Raw genomic sequence first — 18,072 nt, forward strand, 5'->3', positions numbered from 1 at the left:
CAGAACCTGAGTTGGCATCCTCCATGACCACAGTCCACCTCAACTGTCTTAACTACATCCTGCATGAAGTATTCTGCAAAAAGAATGGAACATATCTTTTGATTTGATTTATTTGATCTCTTCATAGTTATATTTTTGTTTATATAATAGTTTATTGGTCCTCAGAAGAATCTTTGTGAAATCTGATATTCATTGTTAAAGGCTATCCAACTTGGATTTCCCACTTTTCAATCTGCTCTGGCTCAAGATTTCCTTACATCACTTTACAGCTTTTATTGCTGTCTCTACTGCTCTTCTAATGCTGACAATCATGCATATTTTGATTACCTATCACTAAAAATTGATTTCTTACAAACTAATTATCCAGATTGTAAGATAGTCCTCCTTGGGGACACAAACTGGCTCCCCTACTCCAACTTCACAGATAAAGCTGGAAGGGAAGCTGAATCATTTGCCATCAGTCATGACCTAACACAAATAGTCAATCTACCAACTACCAACCAGAATACAAGATAATCCTCATCATATCACTTTTTCTTAACTAGCCCTCCCTCCAAATATACTGTGGATGTCTGCTCTCACCTTGGCAATTTTGGCCACAATCTTATTCAAGTTTAAAGATACCAAGAAATTTTATACTTGGTTTTAATCCTTTTCTCAAGGAAGCAAAACAAAGTTTTGTGCATTTCGAACTTTATTGAGGTCTCATCATGCATTACTTCAACCTTGGTATCTCTCTCTCTCGTGTCTGGCTCCCACTGATGAGACCTCGATAAAGATTGATACCAGTCTGGGTAGTAACCAGTGGCGGCCGGTGAAATTTTAAGTGGGGGTGCTGCCTATACAAAATAAAAAAAAAAAATTATTTTTAATAAATAAATCTGTAGATTTATTTATTAATAAATTGGTTACTGATTAGGGAAAAAAAATAATTTTTTTTTATTTTGTATAGGCAGCACCCCCACTTAAAATTTCACCGGCTACCAGTGGTAGTGACCCTTTCCATTATGCATTGCATTATACATGTCCGAAACGGGGTGTGCTTTGCATTATGGGATGCATACTAAGGTAAGTGATATGAAGTCATTAGCCTCTATATACAGGTAGCTCAGACGTGAATATATTTCACGTACAAAACTTTGTTTTGCTTCCTTGGGAAAAGGATTAAACCCAAGTATAAGATTTCTTGGTATCTTTAATGTATACCAAAGGTAAAAAACTTTCTAAATCTTATTCAAGTCTCCTCTATTTGTCCTCCTCCCAGCCAATCTCAGCCTCGTACCCTATGGCACTATAATTGTGCCGACTGGAAGTTGGCATACTCATGGAAGTTTTATGCTGCTTTTCCATGGTCAGATGACTGCTTTTGATTTCTCGATCCAAACACCTGGGGCCGAACTAATAACCAAGATGATTCTCACTGGAATGATAGTCCTCATTCCTCACCCCACTGCCAATCCCTAACTTGTATCCAAGTTCTCACTCTCAGAAGAAAAAAAAAAGTCTCTGCAGTCCATGATAAAAATGCAACTTATATCTAATGGCTTAAATTAAAAATTCTAGCTTCTCATTCAGCTTACATAACCTTACATAACTGCCTGAAATGTGTAAACAAAAGTTAGCAACAATTCCAGAGCAGACTTCATAAGAATGAAATGTAATAAACTTGCATCCTACCCAACTGGCAGTCAAGTCTTCTGGTCTCTTGTTAAGGCTGTTAGGTGTAATTTTTTTCCCTTCCTTGTTGTCACTTCTCTTGCATCCTGATATCACCATGGTAACTTCACCCAAGAAAAAGGCAAATCTCTTGGGATCATTTTCTCCCCCTCCAACTTCTGCCTGAATAACCAAAGCAAATCATCTCCCATACTACCACAAACTGCCCAGCGCATCTTTCTCTGAATTTTTGCCAAAAGGACTTCATATCCCCTTTCAGATGTGTATAATGCAATGCATAATAGGAAGGGTCACTACCAGACTGGTTTCGATCTTTATTGAGGTCTCATCATGCATTACTTCAACCTTGGTATCTCTCTCTCGTGTCTGGCTCCCACTGATGAGACCTCGATAAAGATTGATACCGGTCTGGGTAGTAACCAGTGGCGGCCGGTGAATAGAATTTTGTATTCCTCCAGTTAATCTCAAGATGTGTTCTAGAATTGATGTCCATCCTGTATTAACTATATAAACTATCATATTCTACTGGCATCTGTCCAATACTATGGAAGCAAATCTATATCCAGCCTGTACCCAAAAGGGAGACAAGTCAGCCATCTAACTATTGACCCATTGCTCTCACTGCAGTATTTTCAAAAGTGATGGAGAAGGTTATCAACAAGCTCCAAATGATTCAGCTTCATTACCTGGAGACTCAACAGTAAATTAGCAATCGCCAATATGGATTTTGCCATTCTCATTCTACAGCCGACCTCCTAGCTAATCTCACCCACCTTTGGAAACAGGCCATGGAAAGATTTGGAGAAATCTTTCCATGAGAAACTCGGGAAAGATTTCTCCAATAATGAGTTTCCAGGCGAGAAACTCATTATATTGCTCTTGATATTTCAAAAGCATTTGATCGTGTCAGGCACTGAGGCTTCCTAAATGAGCTGCCATCTTATGGCCTCAATCCTACATTCTGTGATTGGATTTTTAGCTTCTTCACTGGTCATTTATTGTGTGTCATGGGACAGCTTCCTCTCATCAGATTTCCCCATCAATGCTGGAGTGCCCCAGGGTTCTGTGCTCTCACCCATGCTCTCCCTGCTTTACATCAATTTTCTCTAACTCCAAATCCTATTCACAGCTTGGCTAATGACAGCTCTTCATTCCTCTTCCTCATTCAATAAACCCTGCAGACTTTAATTTTAGATGCCACAAAATCTTCCTTAATGAGTGACTTGACGCTGACCTCCTCAACATCATCAAATGGAGTGAAGACAACTTAGTAAATTTCAGTGCCAAAAAAACCTCAAGCTTGCCTTAATAATAACTGCAAGAAAAATCCTACATCATTCCCTCTCACTTTTGATAATGTTCCAGTCTCTTTTCAAGATGCTTTCTTCTTGGGTTGATTGGCACATTCACTTTATCCTGGCATGAACATAACTTACATAACCTCCTTAGCCTCTAAAAAGCTTGGTGTTCTTTTCTGTTCTAAACATTATTTTTCTTCCTCTCAACTCCTAGCACTTTATAGGTCTCAGATCTGACCAACTTTGTTCCCACATTTGGGAATGGAGCACCCAAGACTTCCATAAGAATTCTTGATGGTATTCAGAAGCAGGTAATCCACTTAATAGATGAACCTTCCCTCACAGACTCCCTTCAGTTACTTTATCATAGGTGCTCTGTTTCAGTGCTATGCCTTTTCTATAGGTATTTTCATGGGCATCACTCATTTGAATTAGCTGTTACCATTCCTCCACTTTCTTCTAAGCATATAAGAACTAGAGCATTCACTGGCCAACATCCATACGCTCCATCTCCAAACACACTGAACTAACTTTTCATCAGCATCCTTCATTTGATCCACCTCTGTTCTTTGGAACAATCTCCTTTTTTTCCCACTGAGTATAACCTTCCACTCTTTAAGAAATATGACAGGCTAAATTTTTTCCTTAAATACTTGCCCATCAATGGCACTGTAGTGTGACTTTATGTGTAGTAATTTGATCACTTCCTAACACGCTCTTCTTCCAAGTATACTGTGGTTGTGATCTGAGTTAATCCTGGTAACTCAGATCACAACTTGATACAAGTCTCATTTGCTACAGAACAACCTTTACCAACCAGTTCTCATTCTTATATCCTTTGACACTATGAGTGCCAAATGGGAAGACCTTCATGACTTCTATTCCTCCTTCCCGTAGTCAGAATACTGCTTCAGTTCTCCTGATCCAAATACCTGCTCAGATTGAGCAGGTATTTGGATCAGGAGAACTGAAGATCAGGTTATCCTCACAGGAATGAAGGCCTTCTTATATCCCTAATTCCAGCCCAAATTCACAGCCCACATCCAAGCCTTGGTTCTTTAAAAAAAAAAAAAAAAAAAAAAAAAGTCTGCTAACACACTAAAAGAAAAAATCTCTGCATATCATGAATGGCTCAAGACCACAACTCCAGCTGCTCACTGTGCCTATACTACAAATTGCAACAACTGTATAAAAAAAAAAATAAAAAAAAAATCAGACTTTGAAAGTGCCAAATGCTGCACACTCATCTCCTGTCCAAATGGCAGTTGCTCCTTCTTCCCTTGTCAAGGCCATTGGATGCGACTTTGTCCAGGTTTCCACCACTCTCACAACCTAATATAGTACTTACTGTAGTCATCTCATTTAAAGACAAGGCCAACTTACTGGCATCACTCTTCTCTTCCAGTACTGCATTGATGACCTGGGCAAAGTTGCCTCCACTCCCTCAAAAATTGCTCTCTCCATGTTATCCATAGTCTTCCACCAGAAAAAAATCTGAAGAATTCTTAATAATCTGAACACAAACAAGACATTTGGTCCTGATAGTATCCCACCTATTGTGTTAAAATCTTGTGTCCCAGAACTAACACCTATCCTCTATTGCCCTTTCAATCTATCATATTCAACTGGCATATACTCTATAGCATGGAAACAGGCCCACATTCAGTCCATTCCATAGAAAGATGATAAATGTTGTTTTTTTTCAACTAACCAACTACAGTTCAATTGCTTTCATCTCTGTGCTCTCTAAAATTATGGAGAAGATCATCAGCAACCAACTCCTAAACCACCTAGAGACCTAACTAATCAGTGGCCAACAATACAAATTTTACTAGTTGCGATCTGCAGCCAATCTTCTAGCCTTCACCAGCAACCTCTGGACTGAAGTCATAGATGCAAGATATATCTCGCACATGAAAAAAGTTTAAAACTTTAAGAAATAGGTAGTGAATGTTTTTATGACAGTTAAAGAGAATATCAACAATCATTGGCTTGCCTTTGTTGTTGAGTTGTGCAGTCTTTTATTAATACTGCACCATTCATATGCACATCTTCATAGCAGTGCTATCTCTACCAGCCTGCCATTGCTGTCTGTTTCATGCTCAGTTTTCACTTCTCATTAGTCATTTGCTAATTTGAATCTTTAATGAAAATTAGCATTGCCACTAAAGATTATTATTATTATTTCGGGCTACTCCAGGGAGGCCCTAAACATCATGTCCACACAACTATTCGACATTCTCACAGTATCTATCATACCTTGCCTTGAACTCGCTCACTGTCATAGCACCCACAACAGACTCTGGCAGCTTATTCCACTCATTTACCACTCTAAAAGTAAAGAACCCAGCTCTAACACCCCTGCTAACCACACTCTTGCCCAGCTTTCATAGGTGTCTCCTAGTTCTCCCACCACCAGTCCTGATCTCAAAAATATCCTCTGAATTAATCCTATAGAATCCTTTTAGCAATTTGAATGTCTCAATCATATCTCCCCTTTTCCGCCTATCAACTAGTTTCTGCAACCCACAAATCTTCAACCTGTTCTCATATGGCTCATTCCATAGACCTGCTATCATCTTAGTCACTCGCCTCTGGATCCTCTCCACCTCCTCCCCATCAAGAAGGAAAGATTCAAATATATTGTGTAAATAATGTTGATAATTAAAATTTAAATGCATTTATTTTATAAATAATGTGTGCAGTTATAAATTATAATGAATACTGAGGATTTAATTATAAACATCAATTTAGTATTTTCCTGAAAAACTTTAATCACCACGATTTTTTAACTTTAATTTTGCGGAAAAAAGTGCGAGTTATATTCAAGTAAATACGGTAATTGCTATCAACAGTTCAAAAGCATTTGATCCGGTTTTCCACACTCTGCAACTGGAATTGGCATCTTTCTTGGTGGTCACTCACCATGTGTCATTGTGGATGGTTTCCTCTCTTCAGATTTACCCACTATTGTAGGAGTACCTCAGGGTTTCATTCTTTCACCCAATCTCTTCCTCTTAGATATATAAATGACCTGCATTCACAGACTTTCAATCCTATTTATAGCTTTGCTGATGACAATACACTCCATTCTTCCTTTTCATTTGATAAACCTTGTACTGCTCAAGTATGTGTCATCATTAGAATCATCAAGATCTACCATGAAAGTCCTGAATTCTGATCTCTTAGCCATATCTCAATAGGGCAAGGACAACCTTGTAGACTTCAATGCTACCAAAACTCAGTCCTGTCTGCTCTCTTGCATATCTGATATCATAACTTGTTCAGATTTCCCTTTTGGACTTACCTATACCTCCACTCTTTCCTGGTGCAAACACATTTCAACCTTAGCTTCTGAAGGCGAAAAAAAAAACGTGGTGTACTTTTTTGCATGAAACACTACTTCACATCTTCACTGCTGCTAACAATACACATCCCAAATCTGCCCAACCATGGAATACTGTTCCCATATTTGGAGTAGTGTACCAAAATCAATGCTAAGATTGCTTGATTCTATCCAAGAGAAGGCAATTCGGTTAATTAGTGATCCCCTCTGTTAGAGACATTCAGTGTCTCCCTTGTGTGTCTTGTACAGACACACAAGGGAGACACTGATATTTTCATGGACAATGCTCTGCTGAATTGGGCACTATTATTCCTTCACTTTCCTTCAAAATCATTAGAATTAGAGCTACTACTATTAACCAACCGTCTTGAAACTCACCAAACCAACTTTACTTTCTCCTCCTTCACTCCTCCTACTTCTGTTCTTTGGAACAGCTTCTCCCACTCTGCTTTCTCAAAGAATACAACCTTCAGTTATTCAGGGGGAAAAAAAAAAGGAAAACAGATTCCTTCTGTCTTCTTATCCTCTTGCCCACGCATGGTGCAGATCTGTTGTAGGTCTTGTGGCCTACAGCAGACCTAAATGCAAGATTTCTAGCCTATCATCATTTGTTCATTTTCTAAATGGATGCATATTAATAGGATGGACAATAAGAAACTGAAGATTAGACAGACTTAGATTACAGGTTAGAGGCTGAAATTAGAAATAAGTGATTATGTCAGAATTCCTCGCTTCTTGGCATTCCTTAAAAGATAACTGGAATGAGACTGCCACATAACCTTTATCTGGCAATCTCATTCCAGTTATCCAGCTTTGATTGTTAAGCAACCCACCCCTAATTTTAAAATATAGAACATCAATATAATAGAGACTAAATGCTGAAACAATCTTGGAAACTTCAAGTTTTTCATGCCGGAAAACTAATCACGAAAATGACATCTTAACAAAAAAAAAATAAATAAATAAATAAATTTCCGAGCTATTATATCTGGATTTTTGACATGTATATGGACAGTAGCAGTATTCAATTTAGTCATAGTAATAGGCAGCTCAGTCATTTAAGACCATTGTTTCTTAAACTATGTTCCAGAGACCCCCTAGGGTTCCATGCAATAGTTTTCAAGAACATATAGGCATTTATAACTTGTGTTAAATGTAGTTTCTGGGGGGGAGGAACATTTAGTGAATGGGGAAAATATTAATTTTTATTAAATTGACTTATTTCTAGTACATTTATGTTACTTTATTATTTGCAATTTTATGTATCACATTTCTCGATTAAAATATTTTGCAGATAATGATTCATTGTCATAATTACTTTGTTAATTTTCTATGAAAATTTTCAGAGGATCTGCAAAAATTAAAAAAAAAATTATAAAGGGGTTTTGCAGTCTAAAAGATGAAAGAACTACTAATTTAAGACAGTGCCCTTTGGGTGACATGACTTGTTCGAATCCCATCTAGGATGTGAAGAACCTTTATTAGGGCTTTTCAGCTGAAGGTGAATTATTCAGTCTCAGAGGTTTATCAGAGGTTTGTCCTGTTATATGCTTTTTGAAGGCTTCACCTCTCTGAAGACTAGTCACTCCAGACACACCATCCATCTATCCATCTCATTAATGGTCTACCACTTTCTCTTTTTCGAGGAACTTTACTTTCTATTACAGTCAGACTGGCTGAATAAAACAGGCAATTAACATTGCTGACTATGCACATTAACACAGGCCAGATGAACTGTCCTATCATAAAATATCATAATTAACTTAGATTCATAGAAGCTAAGTTATTTGGCCATGAAATTTCGCATCGATGTGATCCCAACAAGTTAATGTGAAAATTAGATGGGATGATATAGTAGTAGGATCATTTTATCTTGATATTTTTTTAAATATAAGTCTACACAGAAGATGTAATAAAAACTATTCATTAGTGCATTGTGTAGAATAAATTATTATTTACAGCATCTATATGGAGTCCAGAGACTCATCGCGGGAGACCCAAACCAATCATCATACATACAAAGCCTATCATACCTCTCCTTGAAACCATCACCATCAGGGAACTCTGAACCAATTCTGGCAATTCATTCCACTCACTCATTCTCCATGCAAAAAATCTGGTCTACACACCCCTACTAACCACACTCTTACACAACTCACACAGATGGCCATTAGTTCTCTATTTGCCATATATTGAAAATTTCATTTGCATAAATTTTATAAAACCCTTTAAAATCTTAAAAGTTTCTATCATGTCCCTCTTTTCTGCCTATCAACTAAACTTTGTAACCCACAAATCTTCAACCTATCCTTGTAGGGAGTATTTCACAGACCTGTCACTATCTTGGTCACTTGTCTCTGAATCTTTTCAGTCACCTCCTAGTCCTCAAGAAACCCAAGTGACCAAATCTGTGCACAGGTCAAGATATAGCTGAATCGTAGCTTTATTTATAAAGAGGGATAATAACTTCCTTATCTTTACTTGTTAGCATGTTTTTCAAGATCCGAGTGATTTGTTGAGCTATTTTACAATGTTTGCATTATGTCTTCTGAACTTTAACTCTTTGTCCACCATTATCCTCAAGTCCCTAGCTTCATGTATTTCCTGCAAACCAATACCATTAACATGATACACCATATGCAACCTTTTCAACCCAAAGTGCATGACCTTACATTTTGAAAATTAAATTGACAATCATTATTCTTTGCTCACAGTGCCAATTTATTTAAATCATGCTGTAGGATATCTACATCACCTTTATCGACTATTGCTTTTCCCAGTTTTACATCATCAACAAACAACTGAATATCCCCTCTTAAATCTTTCCCTATGATATAAAAATTAAAGAGTACTGGCCGTAGTACTGACCCCCCCCCCTTGGTACTCCACTAGTCACCATCATTCTGCTAGACTTCACTCCACCATATACTTACTCAAATGTCTGTCCATCAGCCATCCCCCTATCCATGCCACTAGCCTCATATCCATTCCCATCCTCTTCAGGTTTTGTAATAGTTTTTTCATGTGATATTCTGTGAAATGCCTTGGCAAAATCGAGCAGTATCATCGTGTAGCCATTACCTTTATCCAATTCTGCTGTCACATTTACTATAAAATGTAAGTACATTACTAAGGCAGTACCTACCTTTTACAAAGCAGTGCAATGCTGCCTGCTATAGAGTATTGCATTCATATCAACCCACTGTTGTATTTTTCCTTTCACCAACTTTTCCAACACTTGAACAACCACTCCTGATATATTAATTGGGCTGTAGTGTGCTATCTCTGTCTTGGAGACACCTTTATGCAATGGTATTATCTTACTCTCTTTCCTTGGAACCTTGATAGAGATGAGATTTAGATTGAACAACTTCATCAGAGACAATGCTGATTCTCTTGCACATTCATGTAGCACATGGGCTGATATGGCATCCAGTCCCACTGCTGTGTTCATATTCATATTTTTTAATATGCTGAACACCTCCTGTTGATCTACTTCAATGTTGATGTGCATCTCTGTAACATCAGTAACTGTAAAATCATCACCTAGATGATACACCTTTGCTAAATTATTCAGCAATTCGACTATTTCTTTAGGTTCAGTCACCTTTTTACCATGAGCATCGTTTAAAGTCATTCTATCATAGTCATTTTTCCTCTTACTTGCTACATAATGAAAAAACTCTTTTGATGTGGGAAGGCTTATGTGTTCGTCGTACATGTTGATTAATTTTAACGGTATAGATGAGAACACAGACTGATAAGAAAATAACTATTTATTAACTTATTGCTGATATTTTGCTGGTATTCTATCCAGCATCTTCAGAGCACAAAAACGGTTTGTCACAGTACAGGAGACAACCACAATCTGGTATAATGATGGGACTAGTTTGAACAATTGTAACATACAACACTAAGACTATAGTCCTAATTAGGCACCATCTATGTTGAAAAAAAAATTGTTATATTATTATATAAAAAATATAATAATATAACAATTATATAAATAATATTATATAAAAAAATTTGTCTCATCGACAAAACTCTTTTGGGTTTACTTTGGCCTGTTTGGCTAATTTTCTCTCATTTTGCCGTGTGTGTATGTGTGTGTTATACGTAGGCTGTTGAATAAGTAATAAGAATATATTTATACGGAAAACAGATTGTCTTTAATCGTCATCGTTTACATGGTCTTTTTCGAAGTAACTACCGTGAGATGCGATGTATTTGTCCCAACGTTGTGTCCATTTCTTAAACACATGTGAAAGTCCTCCGTTTTTTGAGAGCTCTTTCAAAACCGCCTCCACAGCTTTTACACATGCTTTATTGCTTTCGAAATGGCGGCCTCCTAGTGGTTTCTTGAGCTGAGGAAACAACCAGAAATTGCACAGTGCGAGATCAGGACTGTATGGAGGGTGTGGTAGGATATCTGTGTTATTCTTCTGCAAAACGTCCACTACACAACCAGCAATATGTGGCCTTGCATTATCGTGGTGCAGTAAGAAGCCATTCTTCAGCAATGGACGCTTCCTTTTGACGTGCTTGATGATAATCACTGCTGTGTTGATCATTGTTTCTGTGATGGACGTTGAAGGTCTTCACCCGTTCACGATCTTCCACATTTTGCTTTCCTTCCTTAAAAGTTTTATGCCAGCGAAAAACACTTGCCCTCGACATTGCTTCATCGATGAAAGCTTTGCGTATCATGTTAAAAGTGTCCGATGCCGATTTTTGCAAACGCACACAAAATTTAATTGCATAACGCTGTTCCAAGGACACTTATATTTCGAAGACTGGTCTCACTTCGTAGGCGCGCTGAAACAAGCTTGCGTTTAGTCACGTGACACTCTGGCACATCAGCCCGTATACGCCATCTATCAACCACTTTTGTTAATACAGACAGCAACATTTCTTTATTCCACAGAAATTAATATTGTGATGAGTGGTTTCGCCACAGTAAAATTAGTCTCATTACTTATTGAACAGCCCACGTATATATATATATATTTTTTAAAATTGAATGACTAGAAACCGAGAAAAATGGAAACAAAGTTTAATAGCGCAACTAGTTTCAGCTTGTATCAGCCTTCTTTAGGTGCACATTTGACAAATTCCTATTAAATCCACCTGCTCGCAATAATGAAGAGACCAATAGGGTGAAAGGTAATATTTCTATACCATACATAAGCTCTGTCTCACCCAAATTGGCCAAGGTTCTTAGGAGATACAACATAAGAACTTTATTTACCCCACTTCTGAAAAACCGCTCCTTAGTGTGCCATCCGAAACCTAGACATCACAACCTTAAATATCCTGGTGTTTACCAGATTTGGTGCAACTGTGATATTCCATACTTTGGCCAAACAGAGAAATCGATCGAGTTACGCATTGAAGAAGAGTTTTTTCTCCTGGAAACTCGGGTTTTTCATCCCGCATACAGACAAATCGGCCCTTCAGAACATACGCAATTTACAGACAATAAATACTAGTTGTGGTGGTGGAGGTGGGCGGTTGATGGAGATGATTCATAGTAGAGTGTAGTAGTTGAGACAGTTGTAAGTGTCCTCCTGCGATGAGTCTTCGGACTCCTTGAAGGTATCAGGAATAATAATAAGAACATAAGAGAGAGACATCAGTTACAGGAGAATGTGAGCTAGTGCTTTGTCTAGTCATGTTCTGTTCTCGGCCAATTCTAATGAAGAACATCTTAGCCATGCAGTCCTATGGGACAAGTCTAATAACATTTTCCGTTGCCACGATGAATTAGAAAGAAAGATAGTAGAATCAAAAGAAATCATTCTCAATCCCTTACATCTCAACAACAACCTGAGTTACAACTTTTCAGACTGTCATTGTACTATGATCAAATACTGGTGTTCACGGGATGCTATACACATGCATCCACCCAACAATTAAGCCAATGAGAGAACAGTTTTGAATGCGCAGACTTCAACGTTGAATATATATACGCTAACTTTCCGTAATGTTTACAATTATTTCCTCTATGTTTTACTGGTTATTTCTTTTTTAATGTGCACCTGAAGAAGGCTGATACAAACTGAAACTAGTTGTGCTATTAAACTTTGTTTTCATTTTTCTTGGTTTCTAGTCATTCAATTTTTAAAAAAAAATTTATATGAACCGAGTAAATCATCTTCCTACATATACATATACAGGGTGTTCGGGATAAATTTGACAGTTTTGTAAGGAAAAAGAAAATCTTCTTTGTATCTATTAAATTTAATGAATTGACAAAAAAACATTACAGGCAGAGTTAATTACAATACTATCAACAAGATTTACTCAAAATAACCACCATTAGCATCGATCACAGCTTCAATTCTGCTTCGGAACCTCGAACAAGCTGATGCTACAGTCTCCCTGGGAAGGGCTGCAAAAACTGTTTTAATTTTATCCATTAACTGGGCTTTTGTATTACTGGAAGTGCGATTGGTGTCTTTTTCAACTGCGCCCCATACAAAATAATCCATGGGGTTAAGGTCTGGGGAGTTTGGAGGCCAAACATTTGGACTGGTGAAGTCGTAGAAATTTTCAGACAACCATTTTTGACTTTTCCCAGAGGTGTGGCAAGGGGCCGAATCCTGCTGCCATACATACGGCCTACCATTGGCTACCCTTGTTATCCAGGGCTTGACTACAGTTAGCAACTCCACGAACAAAGCCCGAATTCCAATGCCAGGGTTCTTCAACACCTGTTCCTGCAGATTTGCGAGGAATTCTGCTGTACGAACGCAATCAGATCGTCTGCTAGGGATCTTTCTTCTTGCTACATCCTCGTAGTCACCATTGCAAGTCTCTAGTTCATGCCTGATTGTTTTTACTGTATTCAGGGAGCATTGGGCAGCAGTCGTAATATCCTTATTTTGATGGCGGGCACGAATCATCATGATACAAGTTATTCTCTTCCATGATTCAGGTGGGTTCCAGCTATCCATCCTTTCTGACATCTTGTATATGAATGAAGAAGGGTCCAAACTTTTAAATGAAGAGAAGTGTGTGTTAATACATGTAACTTACGGAAAAATATAATTAATTATAAATATGTCAAATTTATCCCGAACACCCTGTATATATATATATGTAGAAAGTTTTAACTTGGGTATATATTATGTATTCAAGATACCAAGTAATTTTATATGAACTTGGTTTTTAATCCTATTTCCCAAGAAAGCAAACAGACAAGAAAGTCAAGTTTGTGCCTGCAAGTCTAAGGCAATTAATCCCTAAGGTCGAGGCAACTTGTGGTAAAAGTGGATAAAGCTCTGATCACTATTCTTAGTATTTTTCCTCTAATGTAAAGCACATCCCCTTGCGGAGATGTATGATGCTAAATTTTAAAGGCAATGGTCACTACCCATACTGGTTTCGACCTTTGTTGAGATCTCGTCAGTGGGAGCCAGACCTGAAAATGCTAAGAGTGAAGTAATGCAGAGCTCATTATGTATTTTACCAAAACAAGTTGCCACAAGGTGTTTTAACCTTATAAATAAAATCTCAGGATGAGAGATAGATGTAGAAAGTTTTAACTTGGGTATATATTATGTATTCAAGATACCAAGTAATTTTATATGAACTTGGTTTTTAATCCTATTTCCCAAGAAAGCACACAGAGAAGAAAGTCAAGTTTGCACCTGCAAGTACTGCAAGTCTAAGGCAACTGATCCCTAAGGTAGTGCCAGTCGAGGCAACTCGCGGTAAAAGTGGATAAAGCTCTGATCACTATTCTTAGTATTTTTCCTCTAATGTAAAGCACATCCTTAGGGATGGCACTACCTTAGGGATCAGTTGCCTTAGACTTGCAGTACTTGCAGGCGCAAACTTGACTTTCTTGTCTGTTTGCTTTCTTGGGAAATAGGATATATAATATATACCCAAGTTAAATCTTTCTACATCTATCTCTCATCCTGAGATTTTATTTATAAGGTTAAAACACCTTGTGGCAACTTGTTTTGGTAAATACATAATGAGCTCTGCATTACTTCACTCTTAGCATTTTCGGGTCTGGCACCCACTGACGAGATCTCAACAAAGGTCGAAACTGGTATGGGTAGTGTAGATGTATGATGCTAACCATTGCCTTTAATGGCATCATACATCTCTGCAAGGGGATGTGCTTTACATTAGAGGAAAAATACTAAGAATAGTGATCAGAGCTTTATCCACCTTTACCACGAGTTGCCTTGACTGGCACTACCTTAGGGATCAGTTGCCTTAGACTTGTAGGCACAAACTTGACTTTCTTGTCTGTTTGCTTTCTTGGGAAATAGGATTAAAAACCAAGTTCATATAAAATTACTTGGTATCTTGAATATATATATATATATATATATATATATGTATATAGGCACCTGAAGTACTCTTTCAGTAGTGCAAAATAAGTTTTACTGCAGACTTGACGTGTTTTTTGATCATAAGAAACTAAGTATGTTATAAGTTGAGAAAAAGTTTTATAAGCAGTATGCTAAGGTTGCTTCCAGTAGGCAACCTGATTAATGTAACACAAACATTTTCAGTGTGCACTATACCAAGAAAAGCTAGTTCATCAATGAGTATGGATTTTGTCATGATGTGTGGGAATGCAGAGCATTTCTAGGGCTAATTTAAATTGTCTTATATCACTTTCGGTCTTATATATAAGACCTGTATGTACTATGTATGAGATCAGGAAGAGTTTTGCATGAAATCCATCTAGATCAACACGCCGCTTGAATCAAGAAGTTATCCCACTTCTGATAGTGTGGTAAGCATTTAAAAAAAAATTTTGCATCTAATTTTACCATAGAAACGAGGTATTCTGTAAGCCATCAGATGTCATTAAAAACAACTGGAAGTTATTTTTTGTTGAAAACAAGATTTTTCAAATCTGTACTTTTTATATGACAAGTGTATATTTTATGTACGTGGCATATCAAGATTTGAAGAATGTGTTAAGAACTGACCAACACTGAATGTTTTTTGCACCTTGAGTAACAAGAAAAAATTTTCAATAGAGATGAACATTACTACCCAAGTACATATCTAAAATGTAATGACTTTTTTTTATTTGATTTGATGACTTTATCAAGAAGAATGTACATTTTTTCAATAGTACGGTGCTGCTTATTTCCATGTTGATGTGAATGGGCATCTTAGCACTCATTTCCAGTGAAATGAAAATTTCATTGAACTGGAAAGTGTAATGAAATTTCATATGAAACTTTGTATTTGGCTACTGGGCATTTCATTTTTACGTAATTCACATCCATCCATTCCAAGTTATGAAACTACTTTATAAATAAGTTAATATATTGCTTAAAAATAGTTATATCAGAGGAGGGGGGGACTGTAAATCTTTGAAGCTTGAGTTTATCTTTAGCATTGAAATTTTCTCTTTCAGCTCCTTTCTAGAAAACAAGATTATTTATATATTACATGAAGTAGTATTAGCACGAAAGAATGGCAGCCTTGGATTCAACAACAGAATTAGGACAGTTATTAGAATCGTGGGAGAGAGACAATGGCAGTGGTGCCGATCCGATCCCAGTTCTTACAAGGTATTAATCTAATCAGATTAATTATTTTTTTATTTTCCATTTATAGATGATATAATTTTTTCTCCTTTAAAATAATAGTAGGTATATAGTTTGAATCATTATTTTATAACAGATGCATTTTAGATTATAATGAAACTTGATAGTAATTTGTATGCATTTGCCATTCTGACAAAGCATTTGAATTTGCTCCACTGTACTTAAAGTGAATGAACTTATAATTAATTTATTTTAAAAATATAGAGAAAAATTAATATTTTTTTAATGCGAATGTCACCAAATTTTATAGTTCATATTTTAAGTTATTTAGGTATGATTGGTGGAAGATAAGGGATAAATTAATTCAGTTTAGTGGATTGAATTCTATTCATTCCTCTATATATCATTCAGATTATACTGGATAGCATTTCATAATTCAGATGAAATGTTATCCAATTAGAAAATTAGAAATCATCTTCCCTTTGCATAAAATGTTTTAGAGGAAATCTTTACAAAATTACAAATATGTAAAATTGAGATATTTGCATGTTTGAATGATAAATACAGTATTTCACCCTTATCCACGGGGGGATACATTCCAAGATATCCTGTGGATACCTGAAACCACAGATGGTACCGAACCCTATATATACTGTTTTTTTCCCCTATACATACATACCTATGATAAAGTTTAATTTATAAATTAGGCACAGTAAGAGTTAACAACAATAACTAATAATAAAATAGAACAATTATAACAACATACTGTAATAAAAGTTATGTGAATGGATTCTTAGCAACCTCAGCATAAGATTTTTTTATTATTATTTATTATTTTATGAAGTCAAGAACTTTCATCTTTTTCACTTAAAAGGAATCACTTGATGGCTTCTCTTTGGCATATCCGAATTGCCAGCTTTACTACTCCTGCACTTTGGGGCCATTATTAAGTAAAATAAGGGTTACTTGAACACAAGCACTGCAATACTGCGACAGTCTATCTGAAAACCGAGAACTACTCAGAACAGCGCACAATTTAAAACATGAATTGTCTATTAGTAAAAGAAAGAGCCATATGGCTTCATTTCGGCGATGTAAAATTACATAGGCAAAGTGGATATTAAATCCAACATTATTTCAAAGCCGAATGTTTGTAGAAACTACGAAAGTTTTGTAAGTTGAACTGAGAGCTTATGAAAATACAATCCTCGGCATCCCCAAGTTGCCCTAGCTACTTAATGAAGTAGTGTAAGCTAAGGCAACTCGAGGATTCTGAGGATTGTATTCTCTGAAGCTCTCAGTTCAACTTACGAAACTTTCATAGTTTCTACAAACATTCAGCTTTGAAATAATGTTGGATCTAATATCCACTTTGCCACTGTAATTATAAATTGTTTATTTCTGGAATTTTCCACGTAATATTTTTGGACTGGGGTTGACCGTGGATACCGAACTCGCAGTAGTTGGATGTTATCCTTAAGGTCTTTAATATGGCCTGCATAAGTGAAAAAAACCAACACTCCATATTATAAAATGATATATTGTGTGATATAACCTATTTTGAGAAAGTCTTGATTGTTGGAGCTTAACAAATACACAGCACAATTGTGGAAATAATTGGATTGGCAAAGTCAAATTTTCTTTACAAAAATGTATAAAAAAATGCTTAGAGGGTAGAATATCTTACTAGCAGAAGTAGATGTAACAGAAACAAAATACTAGAGAGAAATTAGTTGGGTGGTTGTTTATATGGGGCAAAGTGAGAAACTCTCAGGTCATCTGTATCCCCAGTTCTAGGTACCTTCCTGTTCAAGATTTTGATATTTTATGGCTATTTTATAATTCCAGGTTCCTGACATTTTATCCCCTAGATCAAGTTATCTTTATGCACTTTCTCAAAATTCAAGCTTCCCTTCCTTAGACATCCCCCCCCCCCGATCCAGGTCCCAACTATTAAACTACACCTACACTCAAGTCTCCCATGAATCCATTATATTCTCCAGTGTTCTTGACTGAATTTTGTTGTATGGAGGAGGGGGGGGGTTGAAAAGTTCCGATTACCACCTTGAACAAAAATGATATTAAAGCAACTGATATAACCACAAGAAAGAACATATCTTAAAACCCTTTGTTTCATGAAATTTTATTAATTTGTTCTTTTTCTTTTAGTATATATAAGAAGACACGTCAATTCCTTCAAGGTGATTATCATAACTTTTCA

At 36.6% G+C, this 18,072-nt stretch overlaps 1 protein-coding gene across 2 annotated transcripts in view; it reads left to right on the forward strand.

The window, feature by feature from the left end:
- The window catches only part of mahj (LisH and WD40 domain-containing protein mahjong), a 490,280-nt gene that overhangs the window by 57,076 nt on the left and 415,132 nt on the right, over positions 1-18,072 (forward strand). For both annotated transcript variants that reach the window (XM_090400879.1, XM_090400880.1), the window contains exon 3: positions 15,719-15,875. In XM_090400879.1, the coding sequence (XP_090257005.1) occupies positions 15,778-15,875 (98 nt within the window). In that variant the 5' untranslated portion in view covers positions 15,719-15,777. The remainder of the gene's footprint in view (positions 1-15,718; positions 15,876-18,072) is intronic.

This window comes from Typopeltis vanoorti, chromosome 11, assembly GCF_054136105.1.
Source record: "Typopeltis vanoorti isolate ZY-2024b chromosome 11, IOZ_Tvanoo_1.0, whole genome shotgun sequence".
Classification (NCBI taxonomy): domain Eukaryota; kingdom Metazoa; phylum Arthropoda; class Arachnida; order Uropygi; family Thelyphonidae; genus Typopeltis; species Typopeltis vanoorti.